General features: G+C 37.4%; 1 protein-coding gene across 1 annotated transcript in view; it reads right to left on the bottom strand.

The window, feature by feature from the left end:
• Window positions 1-25575, bottom strand: part of PLXDC2 (plexin domain containing 2) — a 272142-nt gene that overhangs the window by 74206 nt on the left and 172361 nt on the right. Inside the window, exon 5 of the mRNA XM_032991606.2 lies at window positions 1878-2000. Coding sequence (XP_032847497.1) covers window positions 1878-2000 — 123 coding nt within the window. The remainder of the gene's footprint in view (window positions 1-1877; window positions 2001-25575) is intronic.

Genomic DNA, 25575 nt, shown 5'->3' with positions numbered 1-25575 from the left:
ATGAAACTATGAGCATGCAAATTTTTGGTTCATACTGCACTAAGTCCACCACATTATTGTCCCACGTGTCTTTCATAAATATAGTACATGCTCATTAATTTTGCTCACAGTGGATTTTTCCTTCTGTGACCACACTGACTAGCTGATTTCTGAATATTTATTTGATTGTATTAAATTTCATTTTAAAGTAATTTAAAGGGACTTTTAGAATTATTGGAGCAAAAATAGCTAGAACTTCTTATAGTCAGTCTTTCAGTACTTCAGATCTATGTGCATCTCAGAATCCCAAGCTTAAGTGGAAGTCAGCTGCCTCCAAAACAGCCTTATTCCCAGGGCCATCATATAGATTCATGTGTACATAAGTTCCTTGCATGTGTACATACGTTAGATCTATGAGTGAGACTTTGATGGGTCATCACGCTCTGTGCTTGCCCACTACAGATGCCACTCTAAAGCAGCACACTCACAGGGATAAACCACAGATGAATAAGAAATAAGGATCTGAAGATACAATTTGCTCAGTTTCTTTTTATTTGGGGTAAGATAGCAAATTCTTTGTTCTAAAGCACGTGAGGTCCAAAAGATCATCATGCCTTACACATGAAGGGGGGATCTAAAATCTCAGAAGTATTCAACCTTGTCATGAAATCCATGTGATACAGCCTGATACAACTGGTACAAAGACTGGAAGTTAGGAATACAGTGAGAATTGGCAATGTTTTCCCCAGAATCTTCAGATTCTTTCAATAAAGATGACAAAAACTCAGGGCATAATGTCAAATAATTTATGAAATTAAAATAGTATTTTTTTTTTCTATTTGAAAATTCTCCATGAAAGGAGTAGGATTTTCTCATGTAAGTCTATTTTACTGGATTTTAAACAAACAAATGCTTCAAATAATGACTAGATTGAAAGGAAAGGTTATGAATAGGTGCAAAGTTTATAGGGTGCATTTTGATCCCTGATCTAATGAATAAAAATTAACACACCTGGTTGGAAATGTGACATATTTTTTGGACACGTTCATAATTTGTGCTTAAATTCACTGTGAATAAACACACATAGAATGACACAAGCTTATTCAGGAAGATTTAAAATAATCATAGATTTCATGAGATTAAGTTACGATACTAAAATATCTAAGTTTTAAATTCAGAATAAACAGTCACTGACATTGCATTTGATCAGTAAAGGCCCAAGGTAAGGCACCAGGTGCCTTTCAATCACACAGGTTATGTTTTAAAAAAAATGGTTATAACTGACTTCAGAAGACAAATACTCACACATTTTAAGGCCTTTGAAATATCTCACAGAGCTTCAAGTATAAGACTACAGTTTTCCTTTTACCCTTCCAGTCTTTTGTACAAGGGACTGTTGAGAACTTATGTTCTAGATGAGTGTATCGGATTCCAATCCTGGAACTCTATGAACACTTAGTCATTGACAGGTTTATTAACCTTATACCTGCCCTGCTTATGTGTATACTTGCTATTGCATTCCACAAATGCTATTTTCACTTTAGCTAGTGGGTGGCTGGCATTTACTGTATATATTTTAAAGTAACAGGAACTTGCACTTTTATATAAGACAGATTTTTCTTTTTAAAACTGATAAAATACACTGATAGTTTATGTATTTTAACATCCAGAAGATATCTGTCCAATTAGCAAAAAGCATTTGTGACTTTTTAACCATATTCTAAATTAAGAGCTTTATGGATGTCTTGCCCCATGCTTTATACAGCCTGTGAGTTAAAAAAAAAAAGAGCAAAAAAATTTAAAAAAATCTTCAAATTTTCCTTCAAAAATAGTTATTTAGGGAAATATGAAGAGCCAAGGGACACAGACACATTCATTTATGAAGGACTGCTACATACCATTATCAAAGTATCTGACTGTTGAATTTCTTGACACACTGGGGTCAAAATTTGCCATTAAGGGTGCAATATATTGTGTAGCTGTTAGCATTCGATGCACAACTTCTCCAGTATATATGAAACCTACAATAAAAAAAAATATTGAGACCATTTCAGTTACTTCTGGAAAGATTTAACAGAATGGCAGGTTGAACTAAGCATTACCAGAGCATTAAAGGGTCATCTGAGAGAAATTAATCCCACCACCAATTTTATAGTGAATTAAGAGCTAAAATTTCAGGAAAATGCCTGTGATGTCTGTCAGAAGAACAAGATCCAAGATGAACAATGGAACAATTAATTCAAGAAGCAGGTTTTCATACGGAAGTAAAAACAGAACAAACTTGAGGAAGAATAACTCCAGTTATGGACAAAATGCAGATATGTGGCATTATCAAAATGATCTAGTTACCACCATGCATATTCCGTAGTGCTTTCTATCCCTTCCAAAAATCTGCAATTTGTTTTGCTTTTGCAAATTGTTACCTCTTCAAAAGTTAGTCTAACCTTATTTATAGAGACACAGTGTAAGACTATTTCAGAAAAGAGATGTCAACCCTTTAAAAGAAAAAGGTCAGATGAAGAGTGGAACAGATAGGATTTTTTCATTATTATAAGCCAAGAAGAATTTCTGCTACATCCTCTGCAGTGTCAGGTCTCACTAGTTTACTCTATCTGTGAATTCACAGTACTCCTCAGATCAATAATGGGCTTCTTTAATCAAAAGTGCTCACCCAAAACCCGCTTACTGGTTTTGAAACAGAGTTCTTCCTTCCAGGAAGGTGAATAGAGTAATGCTGCAGTTTTCCTCAAAGCAAAACATTGTGTACTATAATGGCAGGAAACCCATGCCAACTCCACTTCAACTGAATAATGGGACTAACTTCTTTAGATGCCCCAACCTAAAGCCTGACATAAAAACTCCCACTGCCCTAGAGTAAGTCTTCTCTTAAGATTTATTTTAGCCTTTGCCTTGCTGGTCACCACTAGGAAACTTTAAGTTGTTTGGACCTACAGGCAGATACTCAAAACTAATGTTTGCACATTACCTCTCCCATCAAAGTGTTTACCAGATGGTGCCTTATGCTGAAGTGTTTGGTTTTATTCCTTCCATTGATTTAATGAAGTGTATTCCAACAGCACCCCAAAACCAAGAATATTAGATCTGACTGAAAATTTTATAATAGAAAAAAAATTATTTGGAAGACTTTTCACAGAAATTAAATTCTTTACTGGCAAATGATAGTAACTACCGCAACAGTATTTACATTGGCTTGCATTTTCTTTTCCTTCTTCAGTTGTATTGAGAGTCTTTCTTTCTCCACAACCCCTTTTATGTCAAGCCCAAGGGATCCTTTCTTCTTACATTTAGAATTGCAATACAACACAAAATGAAGGAGCATATAAATCTATAGCTAAAATATGGTCGTGAAATTCCAGAACTAAACACGAACCTGACCAGCTGGAATTACCCTCAAGGTAGAAATACCATTCTGCAGCCAACTCCAGCTAATATATGATATTAAAAACTACTAGTGTGCAAGCCCACTTTCTTAACAACAGCATCTCCATCCTAGCCACTGTGAGATGAGATAGATTTGTTAAAAGGCTTATTTAATATGATACGGAAAATCTCAGAGAGCATCAAAAAGATAACAAGTTTCTGGAGTGCTTTAGGTATCCTTCTACTCCCATCCTCTCCCGAAACATGTTGGTAAATGTTTGCTAACTGTTCATGGAACTAGTTTGAGAAGCCGTAAGATGATATAAAAAAACAAAGAAAAAAGGTGGTTCTTTGGAATAATTTTCCTCCATAACTGCTAGCATTTAAGATAAAGTACCATGAAGTTAATTCAAGTGGAGATGATGGGAGACCTAAGAAAAAGCCAGTTGTAAAGAAAACACAACAAAAGATTCAGTTGAAAACATTTGGCATTAACAAAGGGGTGAGCTAGGCACTTAGATGCTTTTGCTTCACTTAAAACACACCTATGCTGCATTCAAATGATACAGTATTTTAATATCTGGATGCCTCCTAACTACTAAATTAATTCTTAGGACTAAACTACAACTGTCTTTTTTTTGGGGGGGGAGGGGGGGGGTTGGCGGGGAGATGAAGGGGAGATTCTTTCAGTTAAATATCTAAATATCACGTTTCTCTTTTGTGAATTGATAGGCAGAGATAAACATCAATTAAAAAAAAAAAATCTGCCCCCACATATTTAAAAGCCACGTATAAACCTGAACTTTCAGAATATACAGTCGTGGCTGCAATTTTACTCTATTACTTCTCATTTTAGGATAGCCAACAGTCCTGCCAAAGTATAGTCCCTGGAATGCATTTTCATTATTTCCTATTTATTGCTGTCTGCTTCTAAAATGTAATTCCCTTGAGAAGTATTCCCTAATGCTTATTTAGAAATTTTAAATACATATCATTTCATAGAATATTTGTGCCTCTTATTATCCCTGTGGTCATCTGCATGCATATTTTAACACAATATTGGGTAGGTCTATAACCTTGAAACCATTCAAAAATATTGTGAAGACAATATAAACAAAACCTTTCAATCCATATTCATGTATTACAATTAGCACTAATACTTCAGTACTTATTCATCCCTTGCACAATGGTCCTGTCCTTACACACAGTTTCTCTTTCATGCTTTCATCCCATTTACAGTATAAATGTCACCATTATAACTAATAATGAGACAGATACAATAGGAAAAGAAAGGACTTAATTGTATGGGAACACATAACTAAGCAAATCAGTCCAGGTAATTAGTAATCACAGAGCGTATTTCCAAGTGTTTTCCGGATGCAGCTTTACTTTAGACAAAAATGGAAAGCAGGAGGTGGATGATAGCTGGGAAAGAGGCAGGCCTTGCATGAAGATCATTCTAATGAGAACTCCAGTCATGCGTTGGAACAACTTGAAAAGAAACACAAAGTCATTTCAAATCATCCCAGAGATTCAAAGGCTGAAGGCACTGTTGAGCATGGACGTTTTATCATTGCCACTACAACATAAAGAAACCAGCAAATGTAAAATTAACTGATTCCTGAATGGACTTCCACAGAAAATTGGCTTATACTATCTGTGACCTAATTTTCTGACAGTGGTAAATTCCCATGGTTGATTCATTTAGTCAAGGAACAATTTTTCAGGCCTGCAATTTCTTGAATCATTTAATCTATCCTTTATGGGAGGGGTTGGTAGAGCTCTTTCCCAAAACTCTTCACAAGTACTATACCTAGAAGCATAATATGCTCCTAAGTACTGGAATGAACACAATGGAAAGAGAGCTCAGCATTTTGTAAGTTATATATGCATACATAAACCTAACTAAAACTGAGGATTAACTAATACTAAAGCCATGTAAGTAAGAAAACCCACTTCCACTTTATTCAGGACCCTGTTTTGATTTAAAAATGCATTTTACATCTGAATTTATCCATTCCAAAATATACTTCATATCAATTGCATTTTAACATATTAGATTTATATATAAGATTTAACATACAGGATTACAACAATCTGCACATAAACTTTCTGTGGATTCTTTTTTCTAGTCCTAGCTATGCACAAACTCAATACCACTTAGAAAGTTTTTCAACAATGTTTGCTAGGTGTGCAGAATAACATAATACATGTTCAAAGCAGCACAGGCAATGAGTCCTTTGAAGTTGTTACTGTGCATGTATAAAGATATGATAGTCTATGAGATATGCAGGCAACATAAAAATGAAACATTTAGGTTGATAACTATCCTATCCCTTCTACAATCCTGCATGAAAAAGTTACAGAAACCGGAGCCTGATTTTACATAAGTGACATTATAATAAATCACTTTTGCGCTTTAGCATTCAGCTGAATTAGAAGAATTAGAACAAAACCCAGTTTATAATTTCATGTGTGATTTATTTTTAAATATCTGAAACAACTGGTCATATCTTAAAAGCATCATACTGAATACAGGGTATAAATGAATTATACTTCTATGTGCTTGTGATGAGTAGGTTCCATTTTGAGAATATATTTTTTAGATGCTTAGTACTTCTTCAGATCTGTTATGACAGTTCAGTCTTTATGTGGTGGGTTGACCTTTGACAGATGCCACACCCCCACCCAGCTGCTCTCTCACTCTCCTTTATCAGTGGGACAGGGGGACAATATAAGATGAAAAAACTTGTAGGTCCAGATATAGGCAGGGAGAACACTTGCCATGGGCAAAACAGAATTGACTCGGGGAAAATTAATTTAGTTAATTGCCAGATAAATAGGTTTGGATAGTAAGAAATGAAGAGAAATTAAAACAACACCTTCTGCCCACCCCTCCCTTTTTCCAAGACTCAATGTCACTCTTTCATATCCAACTTCTCCATCTCTTCCTCCCCACTGAGCAGTGCAGGGGGATGGGGAATGTTGGTTGTTCATAACACTTCATCTCTGTCCCTCTTTCTTCCTCATATTTTTCCCTGCTGCAGTATAGGCCCCTCACATGGGCTGTGGTCCTTCGGGGTAAACCTGCTCCAGCATGGGTCCTTCGCAGGTCATGGTTCCTTCAGGACATTTCCACATTTCCAGTGTGGGGTCCTCCACACGCTGCAGCGTGGGTATCTGCTTCGGAGTGAGCTCTTCCATGGGCTGCAGGGAATACCTGTTCCAGCCTGGTCTCCTCCACAGATGCTTTGGTGCCTGGATGACCTCCTCCTCCTCCTTCTCTCCCCTTGGTGTTCACAGGGTTCCTTCTCATGCTTTGTCACTCACTCTTGATACTGCAGTGCAACATATTTTACCCTTTCTTAAACACATTTTCCCAGAGGTGCCACCAGCTTGGCTGATGGGCTCAGCTGTGTCCTGCAGTGGGTCCATTGAAGCTGGCTGGAACCGTCTCTGTCTGACATGGGGCAGCCCCTCACTTCCTTCTATAGAGGCAGCCACCCCGCTACCAAAAACTTGCCACAGACTCCTAATACAACCCAAGACTTAATCTAATATTTTACTTGTTTTATATATTACCTGTTTCATGTTTTATTTTATATATCAAGTATTTTACCTAATACACAACAATAACATTATTTACCTGAATGACTGGAATTTCTAGTATCTTGTTAAGAGTTTTTCAATTTTTAAATTACTGATTTTCTAGTAGAAGATAGGTAGAAAGTTGCAGCTGAAACCTCACTTAATGTACCAGTCTTACCCTCAGGAATTGTTAGTTCTTGCCCAGGTCAGGTCACTCCCACTATAAAATACTTTTTGTCTTCTAAAAAGGGAAGAACGTTCTGGTAAAAAGAAAATGATCTGGAGAAAAAGAATCAGGGTCTACTGAAAACCAAAAAATCTAATGGCACTAAATAACAGCAATGAAATAAGTTGATGTGGAATTACTCCTTCAAATAGCCATGACATTGCTTTCATAAAAAGCATATAAAATTTTGCGTATTCTCCAAAATGATCTTTATTGGAAAATAAACACCCAAATCAATACTTCTTTCAACCTGAAATAGCAAACAATATATTTGAGAAGAATACAAATGCTGAAAACCTCTTTGTATAGCTGCCAATAAGCAGTTTGGCACAGGCCTCAAAACCCCCGGTAATTATCTTTCCCTTCTTTCCATGTTATGTAGAATTTGAGAGCTTGACTGAATGGCAGGTAAGTTCCACCAAAACTCCATAAACCAACTTTACCTATCAGGTGGTTTTGCCATCATGGTACAAGTTGGCTCATGTACCTTTTGTATAGCAGCATTCATATTTCAGGTACAGACATCAATATTACTTTTATGATCTACAAAGCCTGACATGTTTTAAAGGTTTTAAACTGCTCCCCTTCCACAATGGTTGATGTTATCTGAAGTGTGTCAGAGAGTCCCAAGAGATGGCTTTTTCTGCCATACAATATGCCTGAAGATGTTGACTCATAGGGAAGCAAAAGACGTATGATATACCTTTTTCTTGAGACAGCTTAATTCCAGATAAGAGAAGTGAAAAGGTGGTACCTGGAATTTAAGACCAAATGAAAAAGCATGCATTTAACAAAATCCAAATGAACAGAGTGGTACAAGAACTTGGAGCTCAAAACAAAGAGCAAATCTAACCATCTCATACAAAATATTAAATATAGAAAGAAATAAGACTGCTTTGGGTAAAAAACCCTGTTAATTTTATTATCAGGCTGCTAATGTTAAGTAAAACCATATGTTAAAACTCTTAGTAATACAACAAGCTGTGGTTACTTAGCTGGAAAAGAAACTGTGTGCCAGCAGCGGCTGAACAATGAAAGGTTTTGCATGAGAGAGACTGTCACTTGGCAAGGGCAGAGCTGCCATTTGAGCGCACATTTCAGTATGGGTTTACTCAAGCGCCTTTGCAGCATATAAACTAGAGGGGAAATAGCAGAGCAGCTTCTGAAAGATAGAACCAGAGGAAAGTAGTTTCCCTAAAATGACAGGTTCCAACCCTGATCACTCGAGGGAAAGCCATGATTTCAGCTTCTATACTCACATATGCAACAAGCTTTGTAGAGATGTAACAATACACTCTCACACACACCCTGAAATATCTTGTTGTGTAGAGGAATCATTCCTTTAATTTTTCCCTGTTTATTTTCTCACTTAAGTAGGGTGAGAGTACATAACTTCTGCTGCTCATTTTCCTCCAAAACACTCTGAAAATGGTTTGTGCAGCCAAGACAGAAAACTGCAGAGGAACTAGCAGGAGCTTCCCAGCTCTGGCTGCTTCTCATAATCAAAGCCTTCTGAGAGGACCTGCCCTGGGGCATTTGTTGGTATCTCATATGACCACAAAGCTACCTCAACAGGTAGCAGTTCTTATACTCCATCTTTACCATCTCAGACCCAGCATACTGCCCATTTTTGATGGAAACCGGGGGCAGAACAAGTACATTACTGTAAAGATTAAGATTTACCACATTTTATGCAACCTTACACCCAAACTATTAGTTATATATTGTTGAACGACTGACATAAAATGGGATCTGTTGATATGTTATCTACCTCATCTGAGGATCTATTTCCCCATCCCTGATGACGATAGAAGGAAAGAAATGATAAGGACTTATCCTGGGCTTGTTTAAAAAACCCGCCATAACCAGCAGCGGGGCCAAAGAAGTGTTTTCTGCCTGGTTTCTGTCAAGCAGAGTTGGGCATCACTGACCAAGACAAAGATAAATTGCTCACAACTTAATGGGGGTTAAAAACTCCTCGCATCCTAAAATTGATTCATATGCCATCTTGATGTCTCCAGCTGCCAGAGACACTGTCTTGCCAAAGAAAAAAATTTGTAAAATGGATCAAAAATTCTTCCTCTGAGTTTTCCAGCCTGCTGACTGTGATCACTGGTAATGCAAAAAGGTGCATTCATTTCTGTTGTCAAATTACTATTTGCCAGGACAGTAGGAAAAACAGAAGAGAGATAGGGACTGAGAAGTAGGACATAAGAGTTTATATAAATATTTGTAACAGTTAGGTTCTAACAGTAATTTCAAAAATTAAAATAATTCTCAGACTTAGCACATTCTAAGACAAATATTATAGCATTTCATTCTACCCAGCAACATCTCAGCATATATGCACGCGATTAGCCTTAAAGACCATTTCATCAGTTTCTGGATAGTCCCATTTGTAAATAGAAAGCTGCAAATAAATTAAATAGCGAAATCAGAGTATAGTTTATTGCTATTTGTAGTCAGGAAGCTCAGATTTAGGTAGTGATAAGAACTAGTGAAACATATCTGCACCCTCTGTAAAGATTACTGGAGTGTATTAACAGCTTTGCCAAAGGCAGGAAGGGAACTGCAGCCTCTGCCCTCAGGGCCACTCCATGCTGTGTGCACTGTCTCATACAATCCCTTGTTCAAATCACTCCAATACCTTGGTCCAGACCTATTAGTGAGCCCAGCTTAGTGGGCCCAGTCCACAGACATCCCATCTAAGATCTTTTTTATTTGACAGCCACATGCTAATATGCACCTACCAAAAATAAAACCAACAAAACCACCCCACCACCCCCCCCCCCCCAAAAAAAACCCCACCAAAACAAAAATCAAACCATTAAAATCTTTCATTATGGAAACAGATAATCCCTAATACACTTTTTTCTGTAGTAAGATTCTGGAGAACACAGCTATCATTTGGGAAAGCTATGGTCTCACCTGCCTCCAGCACAAACAACCAAACTTTCCCCTGTAGGAAGGCCAGAAAATGTTAAGTGTTGTTACTTAGGCACATATAGCCATCAGCTGAGATCAATCATTATAAGATAGAGAACACAAGCATAACTCAAGATATGCATCTGTGTTTTCAAAGTGTCAGAGAATTACAAGCTATTCTACCACTGGAAAATGCCATCTTTTAGCAACTGTTTCTCATGCAGTCATTCACTTCTGAAAGATTCTTGTAAACAAAGCTTTATTAAGAATTAGCAGCTAATAAAATCCTGACATCCTTTTATTCATTAACCAGCACACAAAACAACTAATTTGCAAAAACCTCTGCTCTGTTCAAACAAGAGTATGAATTATGTTTTGTTGCACATGTAAATGAGACTACAGAAACTAGACTTCTCCTATAAAAGACTCTTCCACGCACTTTAAAAACTCTTTCTGCTCATCTCTTTAATAAATATAATTTTTCTAAGTGGTAGGGAGACATTCAGCCCTTTTTTATTGCAGCTACTCTTCTCCAGGGTGATAAAACATTACTACTTCAGATGTACCTTCTCATTAGGTTAGAAGACATTTTTGTGGATTGACACTGTATAAACATGTTCTTGAAATATTTATTAAATCAGTTTAATTCCACATTTAACTTACCTTAGTACAATTATAACCAACATCATAGAAATGAATTGAGAATAAGCAGATCAGCTACCTAACCAGTAAAAAAGGCTTCATCAAACAGTAAAATTCTCTCCCTGTATGTGAAGTTTTCGCAACTTTTTTTCCATTTCAAAGTATATTTTCTGAATATTTTTAATCAATTTATGATTATATATGATACCTCATTTGGGAAAGGTCAGAGCTATAAGTTTTGACTTTGGTTGAAAGCTCAGTAGGATATTATTTTGTAATTATTTTAGTTGGAGCTGCTGAGAGCAGCTTCGAAATTTTGACTTGAAATATCCTGAAATTTTATTTTCAAGATATTTCTTGTTCTCCATCTCGCTGTTTCTGACATACCACTTATTTTCATCATGCTTTCTTTTTTTTCTTTTCAGCAGTAGCAGTAAAAACCTGATGGATCTATTCTTGTTTCTGGAATTAAACTACAAAAGGACTGAGAAGACACTTTTACATTTGATCGAAAAGTGGCAAGATGTGTCATAGAGGAAATAAAACATGTCAGGAATAGTTCTGCTCATACGTTTATTTCGTGAAGCTGACAATTATTGCATAACTGTATAAAGCACAGCCCACAAAACTCTGCACTGTGTATTTTGCAACTATTCTAAAATGTGTTTTCCCTGTGCTTTTCCTCCACCAACTATTTCATGATGAAGAAAATTCAAGAATATATTATGCTATTAAGCCCCTAAAATATACTGGAATCCTGAATTCTAGAAACAGATAATATCATTTATTTCCATGCCTTGTCCTATATAGCCATATTAATATTTCTTTGATACTTCACTGAAGTAAGCTTTAAGTAATGTCATTTATCCCCAGAGGGCTAATTTATTGTTATGTCTGTGAAAGAATGTTATCATCCCTGTAATTGCATGAAGATTACAGAGTAATTAAACAAAAGGCTAACAGCAACTCCAGATCCCTCAGACAATCCATGAAAGTTAAATACCTTAATGGGCTTTCACGATTAGTGTAAAAATGAACCAATCTCTCATGCTATTTTATAATTTTTTTCAGCCTTCTGGGGAAAATGAATTAGAGACAGATTATACATATTTTTTGGCTTTGCTTTTACTTGACTGTATTGAATGCACCAGCCCATTTCTTCTTTTGTCCTGAAACGTGGGCTATCTAAAAGCTAAGTCCCAGAAATCATAAGTATAACACTGATTCTTAATTGCATAACCTTATAAGGACTTCTTGTGTGTCTGTGCATGAGAAAAAAGAAAAGCTAGCCAGAATCCTCATACTCTTGGCTGTACCCCTGTGTTATTTTATGTAGATATTTAAAGGCCAGAAGATTAGATTTTCACCATGATTTTTCCTGCTGCTTTGTTATTACTGAAAGCATTATCTGGAAAAATTGAGAACGTGTAATGTATGTAATTGAGTAAATGCCAATATGTCTGCCAGCTTGCTGTAGTTTCCCTGCTACTCATGTCTGTTGTGAAAAGTATATGATATTTTGGAATGTAACCCATTCTGATGAATGGGTTATTCAATCCAGCAAAGGGATTTAGGGGATTATGTATCATGAAACTCTTCCAGTAGAGGTTTTTCTTCTGACATGCCAAGAGACATCCCTTGTCAAGAGGTTGTCAGATATCAGTAGGAAGAGTACAGGAGCAAGAGAAGCACTTGTATGTAAGGACACTGTAATGGATTGCAAACAACTTGTAAATTTAACTGTAACTGAAGTATCTGTTCACATACTTTTAATGACTCTAAATTGTGATTGCTCTGAAGTTCAGGAGAAACAAACCCAAAGGTTACTTAGAGTCTAATGACTTGTATCAGCTCCTGTCCGATCAGGTGCATACTTCCCCAGAGAAAATTCTTGGACAGAGGCATGAAATACAGTATCTACTCTGTGAGATATCGCCATGTGATACCTCCCAAGTGCCTCAGCTCTGGCCAAACAAAGACCAGTGCGGTTCCTAGACAGGCCAGAACCAGAGAAAAGAGGTTGGAGGGAGGATTATCTTGCTTGGGTCGAATATCTCATCAGCTAGGTCATTGCAGTAACCTTGGCGCTACTAAATCCTAAAATGCGGCTTGAATAGAGCTGTTGGAGGGAAATCTAATTTTGCAGTCTATTTCTGATATAAGTGTCTCTTCTGCTGTCTGGGTAAAATAACCTTGTACCTGAACAACTCTTGTCATTAATAAAAAAGTTTGAGTGGAACTGAGGAAAATAGTCTTTTAATGTTTAAATGTCATCATACTGGTTTGTCATTCATTTTATAGAAGTTTGCAACAACAAAAAAAGCAATGTTGTAGAAGAGGAAAAGATTATTTTTTAAATTTTAAAAAGTCTGATTAAAATTTATGCATAACAGAAAGAAACTTTGCTGAATGTCTGGTTTCTACTGTAGTAAATCAGTGTTATTTGAAATATAATTTTGGGATTATCAGATACTAGATTAATTCCACTCCCATTATACAATGCTATTATATTACTTATATTAATTCTTCTTAAACTACTAAAACTATAATTCACATTTTTATCCATGTAAAACAACATGCTACAGCATGTCAGGGAAGCCCGCAGAGGCTAGCATGCATCATTAGAGAAGTTTCAGAGAAGGCATTAAATTATATATACATAAAACCAAATACTGAAATAGTATGCAATGAAGAAGTTTTTTATGCTATCAGAAATTTTTCAGAAGGAAATTTAACACTGTGTTCTTCTACTGCTAAAATCCTGACATAGCTACATGATCTCCAGTTCCTTGTTTGCCCACTGTATTTGTTCGTGCTGGACAGAGAGTTCAGAGAGGGCGTGCAGTATGGGTTTGCCTCAAGCATCACTGGTCAGCAGTGAACATAAAGCTCAAAACAACAAGACAGAAGCTGGTAGATGTTCATATGCAATTTGTGTTTCAGGGGAGCAAGGTCATGTGTGCCTATTCAGAAACAGGTTCACACGTGTTTCTCAGTTAAAGGTTGGGCATACATAAGCATATTAACCTGGTCTCTAGTTCAACTCTGAATCCTCCCCAAGAGGACTGCTCTAATGCAACCATTGTAAGGGAAAAGCAGATGGCTCCGCCCCTTTCCATGACTTCACCCTGATGACCAGCACTGAGTACACAACTCATCAGACCTTACTAAACAATTTCCTCCCTTCGTGAACTACCAGCAGTGGCGTGGTGTGGGGTGTATGGGTGGTGGTGGTAATGCTTTGAATGAGGAATCTCTACCCTTGGTCAAAATTAAATAAAACCCAACCCAATCATTTCCAACCAAGACCAATTTGCTGGTCTAACTCTTACTGCACTAGACAAAGGTTGGGTGGGCAGGGGAGGTGGGGGGGTGGTGCTGGTGAGCTGAAGAGAAATGGGCAGCAAGCAGGGAAAGCAATACTCAACCAGAATCATGACACACTGTGTCTAGAAGCTGAAGCCACCAATTTTGGGCTCATCCTTTATTTGCCTTCTTTCTCCACTCATCACCTCACTATCACTTTGGCCTACACTCTTCAGCTGTGAATCTATGAAAGTATCTGACTTAGAGCAACACAAGCAGAACAAAACAGAGAACAGGCAAAAATGAAGTGGGGAAAAACTAGAATGTATTAGTCTTAGTGTTTAGTGTTTGGGAATTAAGCCACATTAGCTCTGGTATCATCAGTAATTCCCTTCTGTTTCCTCTCTTTTGCTGCATTAGTTTCCATTAAAGCAAATTACATTATATGAAAGTGGTGTATTCATCTGTACTTCAAAGCACACAAACAAAACTTCTGCAAACGAGTAGGAAAATGGACTGACTTCCCTTTGATAAAAGTAAATACTGACTGGATAAAGTGTTCCTTTATTATGTTTAAGTTTTTACAGAATTTCAATACTAAACACCTTAATGAGAAATATTCATACGCAACTTAGTAATATACGATGGGGATGGGAAGAGCAAAATGTCTTTCTCAGTGTCAGTTAATACAGGAAGATATTCACTCAGTTCCAGAAATATGAAACTTTCTCTAAGACAGTACCTTAACAAATGTCCCATAAATGTGTCAGGAAAATCTGTACCATCAAACTGGACAATTACGCTCTCTCTTCAGATTAATTTGTCTAATCACAGAAAAAGCTTTCCCATATCCTCCTGTTAGAAAAGGACCTGTGCTGTATCACAGTTCCAAGTCCAACGTTGTAATAAACTGACCAAATAGAATGAATGCAAAAAAAAATATTCAGTAGCAGTTTGAACCAGTTGATGACAAATTCCTGCCCTGAGAAGCATACTAGCCTCAATTTTGAACACAAAGATTTCAATAAAAGTAACAGCAGTATGGTTGCAACTTTAAAATTAGTGTTTGTGTGTGTGAATAAGGGCTCTAAAGGGAAGAGTAAACGATCTCTCTTATGGTAATAAAAAGAAAAAATGGAGAAATCTTTGGTTCCAATTCAAGCTATATTTTTAGAATGTGAGTTGCCTCTTTAAGGAAAAGAACCTTGGCAGGTGTGAGCCTGTGTTGGAGAGATGTGCATGCGGAGATTTAGGAGCACAAGGGAATCAATCCTTTCCTCTGAAGATCTCAGACTTGTAATAACCCATCTGTTCCATATAGTTGGAGTGTGGAAAAAGGCCGTGGCTGGGCAGTTGGTGGCATGTAGCTGTGATGTTCAGAGTTCACTTGTCACAGGCATAAAAAGCCAACAGTAGGAAGCTGATTTGCCTGCAGTCACTGCAAACCCCTTTAGTAAATACAGTTCTGACAAGTATCATGGCTCTTTTTCTTAATACATTTTTAACAGATTGAAGTGTGGAGTCACCAGTAGGGTGCACATGCTGCAATGGGTTGCCTGGACACTTTATCATTTGCTAGCATTAGCTCTGCTAGGCAGATACCTTTAATAACTAAATTCTACCCCAGTGCCTTGAAGCACAAGGGAGCATGTACTAACAAAAGCATGAAACTGGGTTTGTGTCTCTACATTTCAGTAAAATACATATGAAAGCACATGTGGTTCATGTCTTTCAGAAATTTGCAAATGACTGGGTCACCTTTCATAAATTCAGTATGCGATGCTACATGATCTGAAAGAAACTCTGAATGAATGAGTCTGCAAATATTTTGTTTAAGTCTTCCAACAATCACCTGATGAACTTAAATATCACTACTGGAAGAGCTGTCGTAGGCAGTAAACAGAAAATGCCTTTAGACTAAACTAGACCAAAAATTAATTTTAAAAGGGATGAGAGCTTAAGTTACAATATTGTTCTACTTTGTGGAAGACATATCATGCAATGCACACTTCACTCTGATGATAATGTTGGTCATTTAATCATATGGTAAGTTACAAGTAGCAGTAGGATATCTGTGGTAAAAAGCATGTAATTACAGAGTACATAAACAGTGATCCCTGCCTCCTAAACCAAAGTGCAGGTTACAACATAATTATGTTTAGACTTACTAAAAGTAATCATCACATGCGGCTGGATGGTATTTGCCAAGGAAAAGCCATTTACGTTCTGCCCAAGGAAAACATATTCATTCCTTTCAACATTAGGAACTGGTGTAGCATAACTGTAGCCCCATGACTCATCACCCATCCAAAAGATAAAAGTTATGTCATGAAAGCGAGAAGACTACTTTTAATGTATGAAGCCTTAGACAGACAATAACTGTAATGAGGGTAAGGCTGTTTCATCATGCTGTGGTGGAAAATGTCTGTATGCTGCATAAGACACAATAGGCTGCTCTTCCCATCAGATGACAGCTATAGAAGAGTGGTGTCAGTTTTTCCCATGAGCATTTTACCCACTTCCTTTTGAATGAAGAACAAAATGGAGAGTATGGATTAAACCATGAGGATACAAGAAGAAAAACTTGCCTCTCATGAAATCTCAGAAGGCAAAATAGAGTTTTGTTCACATTGTGTTATTTTTTTAAGAAATTAAGTTACCGAAAGATTAAATTCAGGAAGTATGCACAGGCAGATGCAGGAACAAAACTACTCAGAGCTACCACCTGCATTCACAGTTGTTCTCATTGTTGGATGTTATGAGTGGCAGCAGAGGAAAAATGGAGAACCTATGATTTTTTTTACTTCATTCAGCTTGAACAAAGAGATGCAGGTTCTATTTATTTCCCTTGAAAGTATATAGACATATGGCTTGGCAACTTTCTGGCTGCTGTCATGGCTGCCATGGTTTCATTAGGGAACTCATTAATACTTTTGTCCAAATTTTATACCCCAAAAGCTGATACTTTCACAAGTTGCCATCAGTATGGCAACCCATATTTCTTCTTTGAGGAACATAATTATTTGTTCAGAGTGCATGATCCCATTTTGTAAGGTGCATATACCATTTCTTAATAGAGGAAAAGAAATAATGTCTTTTTGCAACACAGGATCTGATGATCTTTGTCAAGAAACTAAAAACAAGGCAGAAGGAAAAGCTTTCCAATGTCCACCTTGAATATACAGTTTGGGGAACTTAGACAACAAAAAATTCAAAGCTGAACATCGGTACTATTCATTCTTTGAAAATCTGCTCACACAATTGGGTGTCCATCCTCTTTGGTTTGGGACTTAGTTGCAATGGTCATTCCTCACCATTACACAACACCATGCTCTCCAGCAACGTTTGGACTACCTGATTTTAAAAGCCACAGACCACTCACCCTCAAAGTCATTGCAGAGTATTCAGCAATTCTCGCTTGGATGTTTTCGGTCTAACAGAACTGCAATGATTTCATTAGCATGGGAAACTAAGACATGAGAATCAAATACAAATGTGGATAGAAGCACCTATAAATGCTCTTGTTTTGTGCTTGAATGCAATGATAATGGAACAGGAAGAAAAGAGTCGTGGTTTGGGCATACATAACTAACTTCTCTAGGGAAAACTAAACCCACAATTTTGGCCTTTGGCTACAACTTTGAGCAGGATGTTAATGCTTAAGTGGGTTGTAAAGTTGGTGTTCATTTGCATCCTTGTAAACACTGCTTGCTGGGATAGCTTAAAACACCCATACAGATTTCACTTTATCTGCTCTCTGTCTACGTGCATAGCATTTGCAGGGTGTATTCAGTCACTTCTTATTTGGAATTTTAATTGCTTTCAGAGCATGGACACTTTGAGGTAGTTTTTGAGAGAAGGCAGTTTGGCTCTTATCATAGGGTTGATAAACAATGCATACAATGAAGACAACAGTAGATTGGGAAAAGTAGACATGGCTGCAGGGGAGAGCTGGGCTCTCTATACAGACAAGCGAGTTGAGGAGCACACTGAAGCCAGGAGTAGCTGTATCAATCAAACTAAAGGACACAGAGGCAAAAGTTTTCTGCCTCTTGACAGAAGAGCCAGAGCTGTGAGACTGGTGAGAAGTCAATATTATCAGAAGATACGCTGAAGCAAAAGTTATGCAGACAAATTTTCTGATCACATCCCTCCTGACAGCATTCTTATACCCTGGGGAAAAAGCATGGAAGAAGCCCTGGTATATCAGGCAAAACTTTAGAGCAAAGTTGAGAGTAGCTTAAAGATAATTCAGAGGATGATGACTACCATGGGAAAAGACTCACTAGGCAGAAGGGGGGCTGTTAACCAAGTACCTAGGGCCTCTTCCACACCTGTCTGTTCTGCAAAAGTCACAGCATTCAGTGGGCCATCACTGGACCAGGAGATGGTCCCTTCCAATGCCAGTCACAGGGAGCCTCAGCTCCCTTGTCCCATCATGGACCAAAGAGTTTGTTCCTCTGTATTTGTCATGCCATTAGGCCTTTTATAAGAATTGCAGTGCGTAACATGACACAAGTCTTTCCACAGGAGAGTCCCTAGCCTGGAAACCCACTCATCTGGACATAGTTATTTTACATCTTCAGATACTCTCTCTGGCTTATCAGACCAACACTTGATGGTTACAATTTTTTGAAATTCACTGTGGATATACAAATACATAAAAACAATCATAATTTGTTCTGACTAGAAATACATTTGTCAAAATGAAGCAAGGAAGAACCAGTTTGTACCCTCTATTACTAATTATACAACTTGTATACGTACTGCAAGCCGTAGCTAGCGGTAACCAAGATTTTATGACTGAGTCTGTGTAAAGGGCCCTGGGGTGGTGCAATCCTGTGTTTGGATACTGTCTTTCCACCCTGGTACTATCTGTTAATCATGTAAACATTATATAAGATACTTCAGAAAACCAGGATCCCAATAAGGGGTCAGACCCAGCTTCATCTGTACTTTGATGACATAGGTCAATCACTACAGCAGCGAATAGTGAAGTTGTAGTGATTCCTGACATTTCCAGAGAACAGTTTTCTGAGTTCAGTGACTGCTGATGAGGGAGGCGACACCACAAATGATCAAGCGCAGCACAGTGACTTTTTTAACAGACCTAGCATTATGCTCATCCTGACTTTCTTGTACTGTATCAGTCAGGAAGGAGTTGTGGAAGATAAGGATGCCATGCAACTTCCTATATCAATCAAAGTGACAGAAGGAAAACTTTAAGTGTGATTTACATTGGCATAAAATGTGATAGAATAATACTTTTTCTTCTCAGAGAAGATAATGGTTGGGACATGTCCCATCAACAGGACCAACACACTGAGAAAGTAATCAAGTCAAACCCACCACGATCACCTCCATATCTATTATTCAACAACAATACTGGACTAGAGGGCTGCAGGATATCATCTCCTGAACTACACTGGTGCTTGTTGCCTCTTTTGCACTAAGCTATCTGGTTCAGGGAAAGGCAGTTAGTTTCCAAATGGTTACATCAACTCTCTTCTCCTGTCACCTGAAACACTGCATAAGAGGCAAGTTCAACAGGGATTTTCAAGAACATTCATACTTCTGTCCCTAAATTCTCTCTTCACTTCTCATCTTCCCCTATTTGCAGATGAACTTTAACTATAGCATGATACTCTTCGCACAAACACCAGTTACCAGAGCACCATGCCTAGTTGCTTTCTCTGAAGCTGTTTGCTGACATGATGGTTGGTATCAGAAATGAAAGCTTTCCTCTTTGTACCTTCTTGGGGAAACTGCCTTGAAATCCCTATCACAAAATAGGACTGTCTTCCCTTTTTGTATAGTACGGATGGCTGGCACCCGTGGCTTACACCAAAATAAAAGCCCACTATGTGTTTATAACTGTGAAAGAGGTTGTCACCAATCTGACACTAATGATCTTCATGCCAGTCTTTGTGCTTCCAAGGCTAGACTCACAGTTCCTCGTTGAAATTCAACTTCTCAGTTCTTCAGCTTGTTTAATGAACACATCAAGGTGATGCAAACCCATGTCCCCAACCATTTTACCTGCTTTCACATTCCTCCTATCAAAGGACAGAAAATTAAGCCTGAAAAAAACAAACAAAAAACAAACAAACAAACAAAAACCCCCAAAACCCCACTTAATTACTCCATTGCATTACAGAACAAGCACCTCTGCTATCCCAAGGATAGTGTTTATGGTCTGGTAGCTGGCACAAAGCCACGAGGTAGCAGGCAGAGTCAGTGGTGGTGAGGCTTATGCCAATTCAAAGTCTTTATGAACTTCCAGCCTGAGACAAGTCAGTATGATTAATGTTACTTTGAAGATCTCCTGAACTTTCAATTTCCACTTGAGACTCTAAGTGGGTTAATCTACTCTCTCAAACTTCTAAAAGTTTAGCCTAATTTCTATCTAACAAAAATTTCTACTTCTGCAAGTGTGAAGTGTAAACCTGCTAGTTAGACTTTATCTTTTTCTTCAGTTCTAAGATGGAGATGACAGAATGACCTTTTCCTGAACTGAAATCACATACCTCTAGGTCTGGCACAGCTAAAAATATTTTCTCAACAGTGACTGAAAGATGCTTCTGACAGTAGAAGAGACATGCCCTAGAAATAGATTTTCTTCTCATTTGCAAATACACAGACTCAGTGACAAGGCATGAGGAAGAAATCACATGGTATGAAAATTCTGGACTTGAAAGTTTAACATTAGATCAACCACAAAACAAGACAGTAAAAAAAAAAAAAAAATTATAACAAGATACTTAAAAACAATCAACCAGAAAACTTAGGAAGGATCATGGATCTGTCTTTCATTAGATATGTTTCTCTATGGTAGAAAACACATTAGTTCTTAAGAAATCATAGCCCCACACTTTATTTCAGCTTTTGAAAACTCATTAAACCTCACCATGTTGAAATCAATGGCTTATAAATTTTACTTAAATGAATATCAAGCCATTTCTCAATAGAAAAAATGCAGGCATGCCTCCTTAATTCTAGTTATGTACATAAACTATAGAAACAGTAGAAGGACCAAGCTCCATTAAAAATAGCTATTGAAGTAAGATTGATGAATTCACAAGATGGAATCACAAAAAGAGGGAACTCAACTATTCAATGTAAGTATCAAAATTAAATTTTAATGCAGTTTTTAATATACTTGTGAAAATAGTGTTTCATCAAATAAATACCCAGTATTTACAGTGAAGCCTATAAGCAATCCATGAATTTTATGACTAAAGGTAATGCTTCCGTTGTTCAGCAAAGGCTGGTAACACAATCAAATGAAAAGCCTTAGAGAGCTTAATATTCTACCAGTTGCAAAGATGGCTTTTCACATTTAGCAAATTATAAAAGTATTAAAGGGCTTCAGCCTGCAAAGGCTTGAAGGACCATCATTACGTATTAAGTTCAGTCAATATTTAAGGTGCTCACAGCATACAAATGGTTTGACAGGAAGACTTGATTTCCACCTATACAATTTTTTTCTAACAAAGTATAATTCCTATCTCTACAGCTCCTGCCACTATTACCACAGAACTTGAAAAAAGTCTACAGCTACCATTCAGCCACACAGTGGAAACTACATTTAAACTGTCTGTGTGGGTATCTAGGGGCACCGATTCAGGGTGGCCCTTCAGCCTTAATGAGTCATTCACACACACTCTTGGCAGTCAAATATCTCCTGCAACACAAGTGGCTGATTGCCATGGACAGTGTTTCCCATTTTGTTAAACAGCCTCATAGAAAAGAAGAATTCAGCCTAGGAACTGTTCTGCCTCAGGCTGCTTCCAGGCCTTCCATCCAACCACAAGAAGAAAACTGTATCTGGACCTCTGGCAGATGGAAATCATACATTCACTTGGGCACGAGAGAGGAAATTCTTGCACACTTGGCACTGGCTGCTCTCACAGCACCTTCCCAGATTGCAGAGGAAGAAAGGCTCTGAGGAGGGAATCCTATTGCAGAAGATAAGAGGCATCTGTCCAAGAAGGCTAAATTAGGTGCTCTGAGTTGCCTCATTGACTTTGTAAGTAAATGTGTATCTTAACTGAAAGAGTGTTCTATCTCTCTTGCCATATATCTCCTGTTCCATCTTTTCTTCCACCTTCAGAGAGAGGAAAGCTTTTATGGCACAAAGGTTATTGCTTCTTTAAAAATCACAGTTACAAAAATGATCTGTTTTCCACTGTATTTAACTGAGTATCTATAAAGCTCAAATCGTATATCTACATTTAGGTAGAAATGACATCTTGTAAAAACTGTTTCCATCACGTTTATGCTATTGCTAGCTAAACAACTATTCTACAATGCCACTGATATGTTCTTTTTCCTTTCAAGTATTTATTGAAATGAACAAGCAAAGAACATATTTAACAAAATATATAGAGAAAAATCAGTAAAGGTGGTGGGCTAATTTGGGCAGAGGGATGGTACTATCTCTCTTTCTAGAATTAAAGATGACAAATAGTTTTTCTTACTTCATCTCATTTCCTAACATTGGCTATTTTTCATAAAGACGGCACTAGTCAGTCTGTATGTGGGTATTACACATTCATACATTCGCTTCTATTACAATTGCTTTGGTTTCTATTACTGTTTCTCCCTTGTTAATTGTTTTTAAACATGGGTGCTTTTTGTGAAGATCAGGATACCAGAAGTTTCCATGGACAATAAACAATGGAGCACCATTTCTACTAAAGCATCGCTTATTTGTATGTTTTCTCTTCAGTACAACGTATCTCACTTCCATAGTAGAGTAGAGATGTGCAGTCAAAAACATTTCTGCAATGACAATTTTTTTCAGCCATGCTTAACCTTTTATTGGGGAATGTGTCATTTGCTTGCTTTTGCACATTTCATCCTCTTATACGATGCGTGAGTTGTGCCCTTTCACTTGACCTCCAAATTAATAAGCTATGAATACTCATACATTGTAGAACAAATATCAGTATCAGCTAGTATGGGCTCTTCTTGGGTGAAATCCAAATGAAACTGCTGTGTGATACTTGTTTCTTTCTTTTTTTAAGTGCAGAGGAAAAATTCTAACTACCACATAACAAGAATCAGCCCAGTTCAGCAAATGACTTTAGACCTGATGGATACGTCCTTTAGAGAAGCATCTACCTTGACAGAGCACAAACAACTCGCACTCTGATACAGCTGGTTCCTAATACAGTATGGCTGAGCTCCCATTGAGTTAGTAATATGAAACATAATGCACAAGTTCTCATATCACATGTTAGTAAATACATTCTAATGAAATCTTTCTTCATCAGTGAAAAATTTGCTTCCTGGATGTCCCAGGCACAGTTTTGCCAGGCCTCTGACAAAAAAACCCTTGGAATCTCACTGGCACTTACTATTAGGAAATTGCATCTTTTGTTCTAAACTAGCCCACCAAGATATCAGTGCTTCATTTCCATGAGACTGCAGAGGAAAAGTGGTATTTCCCATAATTCTGTCAACATTTCACATGTAAAAACAACTTGTTCATGCCTTGTTTGTAGGGACTCCTTGGGAAGACCTGCATATGCATGTACAGCATTTCTTATTCATAGTAGATAGCAAAACTGACTGCACAGAAAGAACACAGGACAAAAGTAATATTTGACTTATCTAATTCATACAGTTCTTGGGTGCAACTCTTCACTGGATCTACACCCTTTCATCCTATGCACAGTCAGCCAAATGTTTTCTGAATGAGGTGCCAGAAAAGAAAGTGCTCAGCTGAGCTTTTGGTACCTTAATAAAAGTTGTCAGGATTTACCAAAGTACTTCCTGTGTTTCCTTCCTTTCAATGCTGATGAATAAAGGAATTTAAGATACCAGTGTTGAAGATTTAGCCTTTTGCAGGGTACTGCTCATTACTCATTTGCATATATTGAATATTTCATCTTGACTTTTCACTGCTACTGATCCATTTGTGCTCAGAGACAAATTTTCCCTTTACTGTTAGTTCTCAACGTATCACAATTCAAATTATTTTGCTTTGTCATCCTTCTTAATCTGGACAGGTCTTTCCAGAGGAACTTTCATTAGTCTTTTAAATACTTAAACTCTGTAATCAAGTCCTCTCCTTTCTCAAGGCTGCATATTTTCAATACTTTGGGTCTCTCCCCATGAAACAGTCTTTCTGATCTCCAGGTTAGAACTGTAACTTTTACTACAACTCAGTTTCTGCAACAATTTTAATACTTTTTCTGAACTTCAGTGCTTAATTTTAACCACATAGTTCTAAGTGAGGGATTTTTGCAAAAAGAATAGCACAAGGGATTCTGTACCTAACAGAGCAAATCTTTTAATTTTAACTAATTATCTGTGTTATGCAGTCTGCATACTTCAAAAAATTGTTGGTGGTATCATAACACTGTGAGTTTTTTAATTTAATTGTTTTCTACAACACTTAATGTCTATTTCTCTTGCATCAAGCATGCTACTAAAAGTAGCTCGAACAGCAGAGGACTATTAGCTCACATAAGCGGCTTTTAGCTGCTGCCCCAAACACACATCCAATTGCTGTGCATTTTCCTGTTCTGCTACGTCTCCTGCTGATGACAACTTCCATCTCACATATTTTGACACTGAACTTCAACAAAAGACCACTCATTTTATTTATTGGCACATTTATAGTATTTGCTACCAGAGATCTGAGAACTTCACAGGGTTGAGATAAATCATTTACCTTCAGAAGGCTGTAACTCACTCTCTTACCCCATTTCATGTAGTGAAAGTCTGCTGGTAATATATTCCTTTAGCTCATCAGATATAACCTGCTCTCGGTTTCTCATCAACAGACTCTTAATGGGAGTGAATTCCTATACCAGGAGCAAAGTGAAAATGTGCTATAGTGCTACAATGCTCTGCTATGAAGATTTACTTCAGGTAGTGACTGTGACTTTTGAAACAGCAGATAAATGGGAAGAAAAATTGTGCCCTGGTTGGTAAGATATTTGTTATCAAGCTGCATAAGAAACCTCCCTGCCACGTTATCATTTGATTTCCCAGGTAAGGGAGTTGATGGAACATTAAGAATTCACACTCTCACATTCAGGCACTACCTTATGTTTACTCTATTATAAAAGAGTCTCACAGAAAGCTCTCCTAGGTCTACATACTGATTTTTGCTGTGTCAAGCTTTTCTTTCATTACATGGATAAGGAGAATGCAATTTTAAGTAACCCATTCCCGGAGCTTCAGTTTGTTTGGAAACAATCTCTGCTCAGTATGACATACTACATCCTCATCTGAGACAAAATGTTAATCAGTTAAGTGACTGCTAGCTTTGTATTACTCTTTTTTTTTTTTTTTCCAAACGTTCTTTTCTTTACATCAGTGCTGCATCACAAATTATCTACTATATATAATAATGAGTGATACCTCTTCCCCCATAGCAGGACCTCAGTTTAAAAAATGCCTTTCCAAATCCAAACAAACAGAATCAAACCATACTGTTTATATACAGATATGTTAGAAAGCTAAACGTTTTTTCATAAAGGCATCCTCAATCAACACCATTTGAAAAAATT

The sequence above is a fragment of the Tyto alba genome, unplaced genomic scaffold (assembly GCF_018691265.1).
Source record: "Tyto alba isolate M040663 unplaced genomic scaffold, T.alba_DEE_v4.0 Super-Scaffold_38, whole genome shotgun sequence".
Lineage (NCBI taxonomy): Eukaryota > Metazoa > Chordata > Aves > Strigiformes > Tytonidae > Tyto > Tyto alba.
This window is presented reverse-complemented; position numbering and strand designations above follow the sequence as displayed.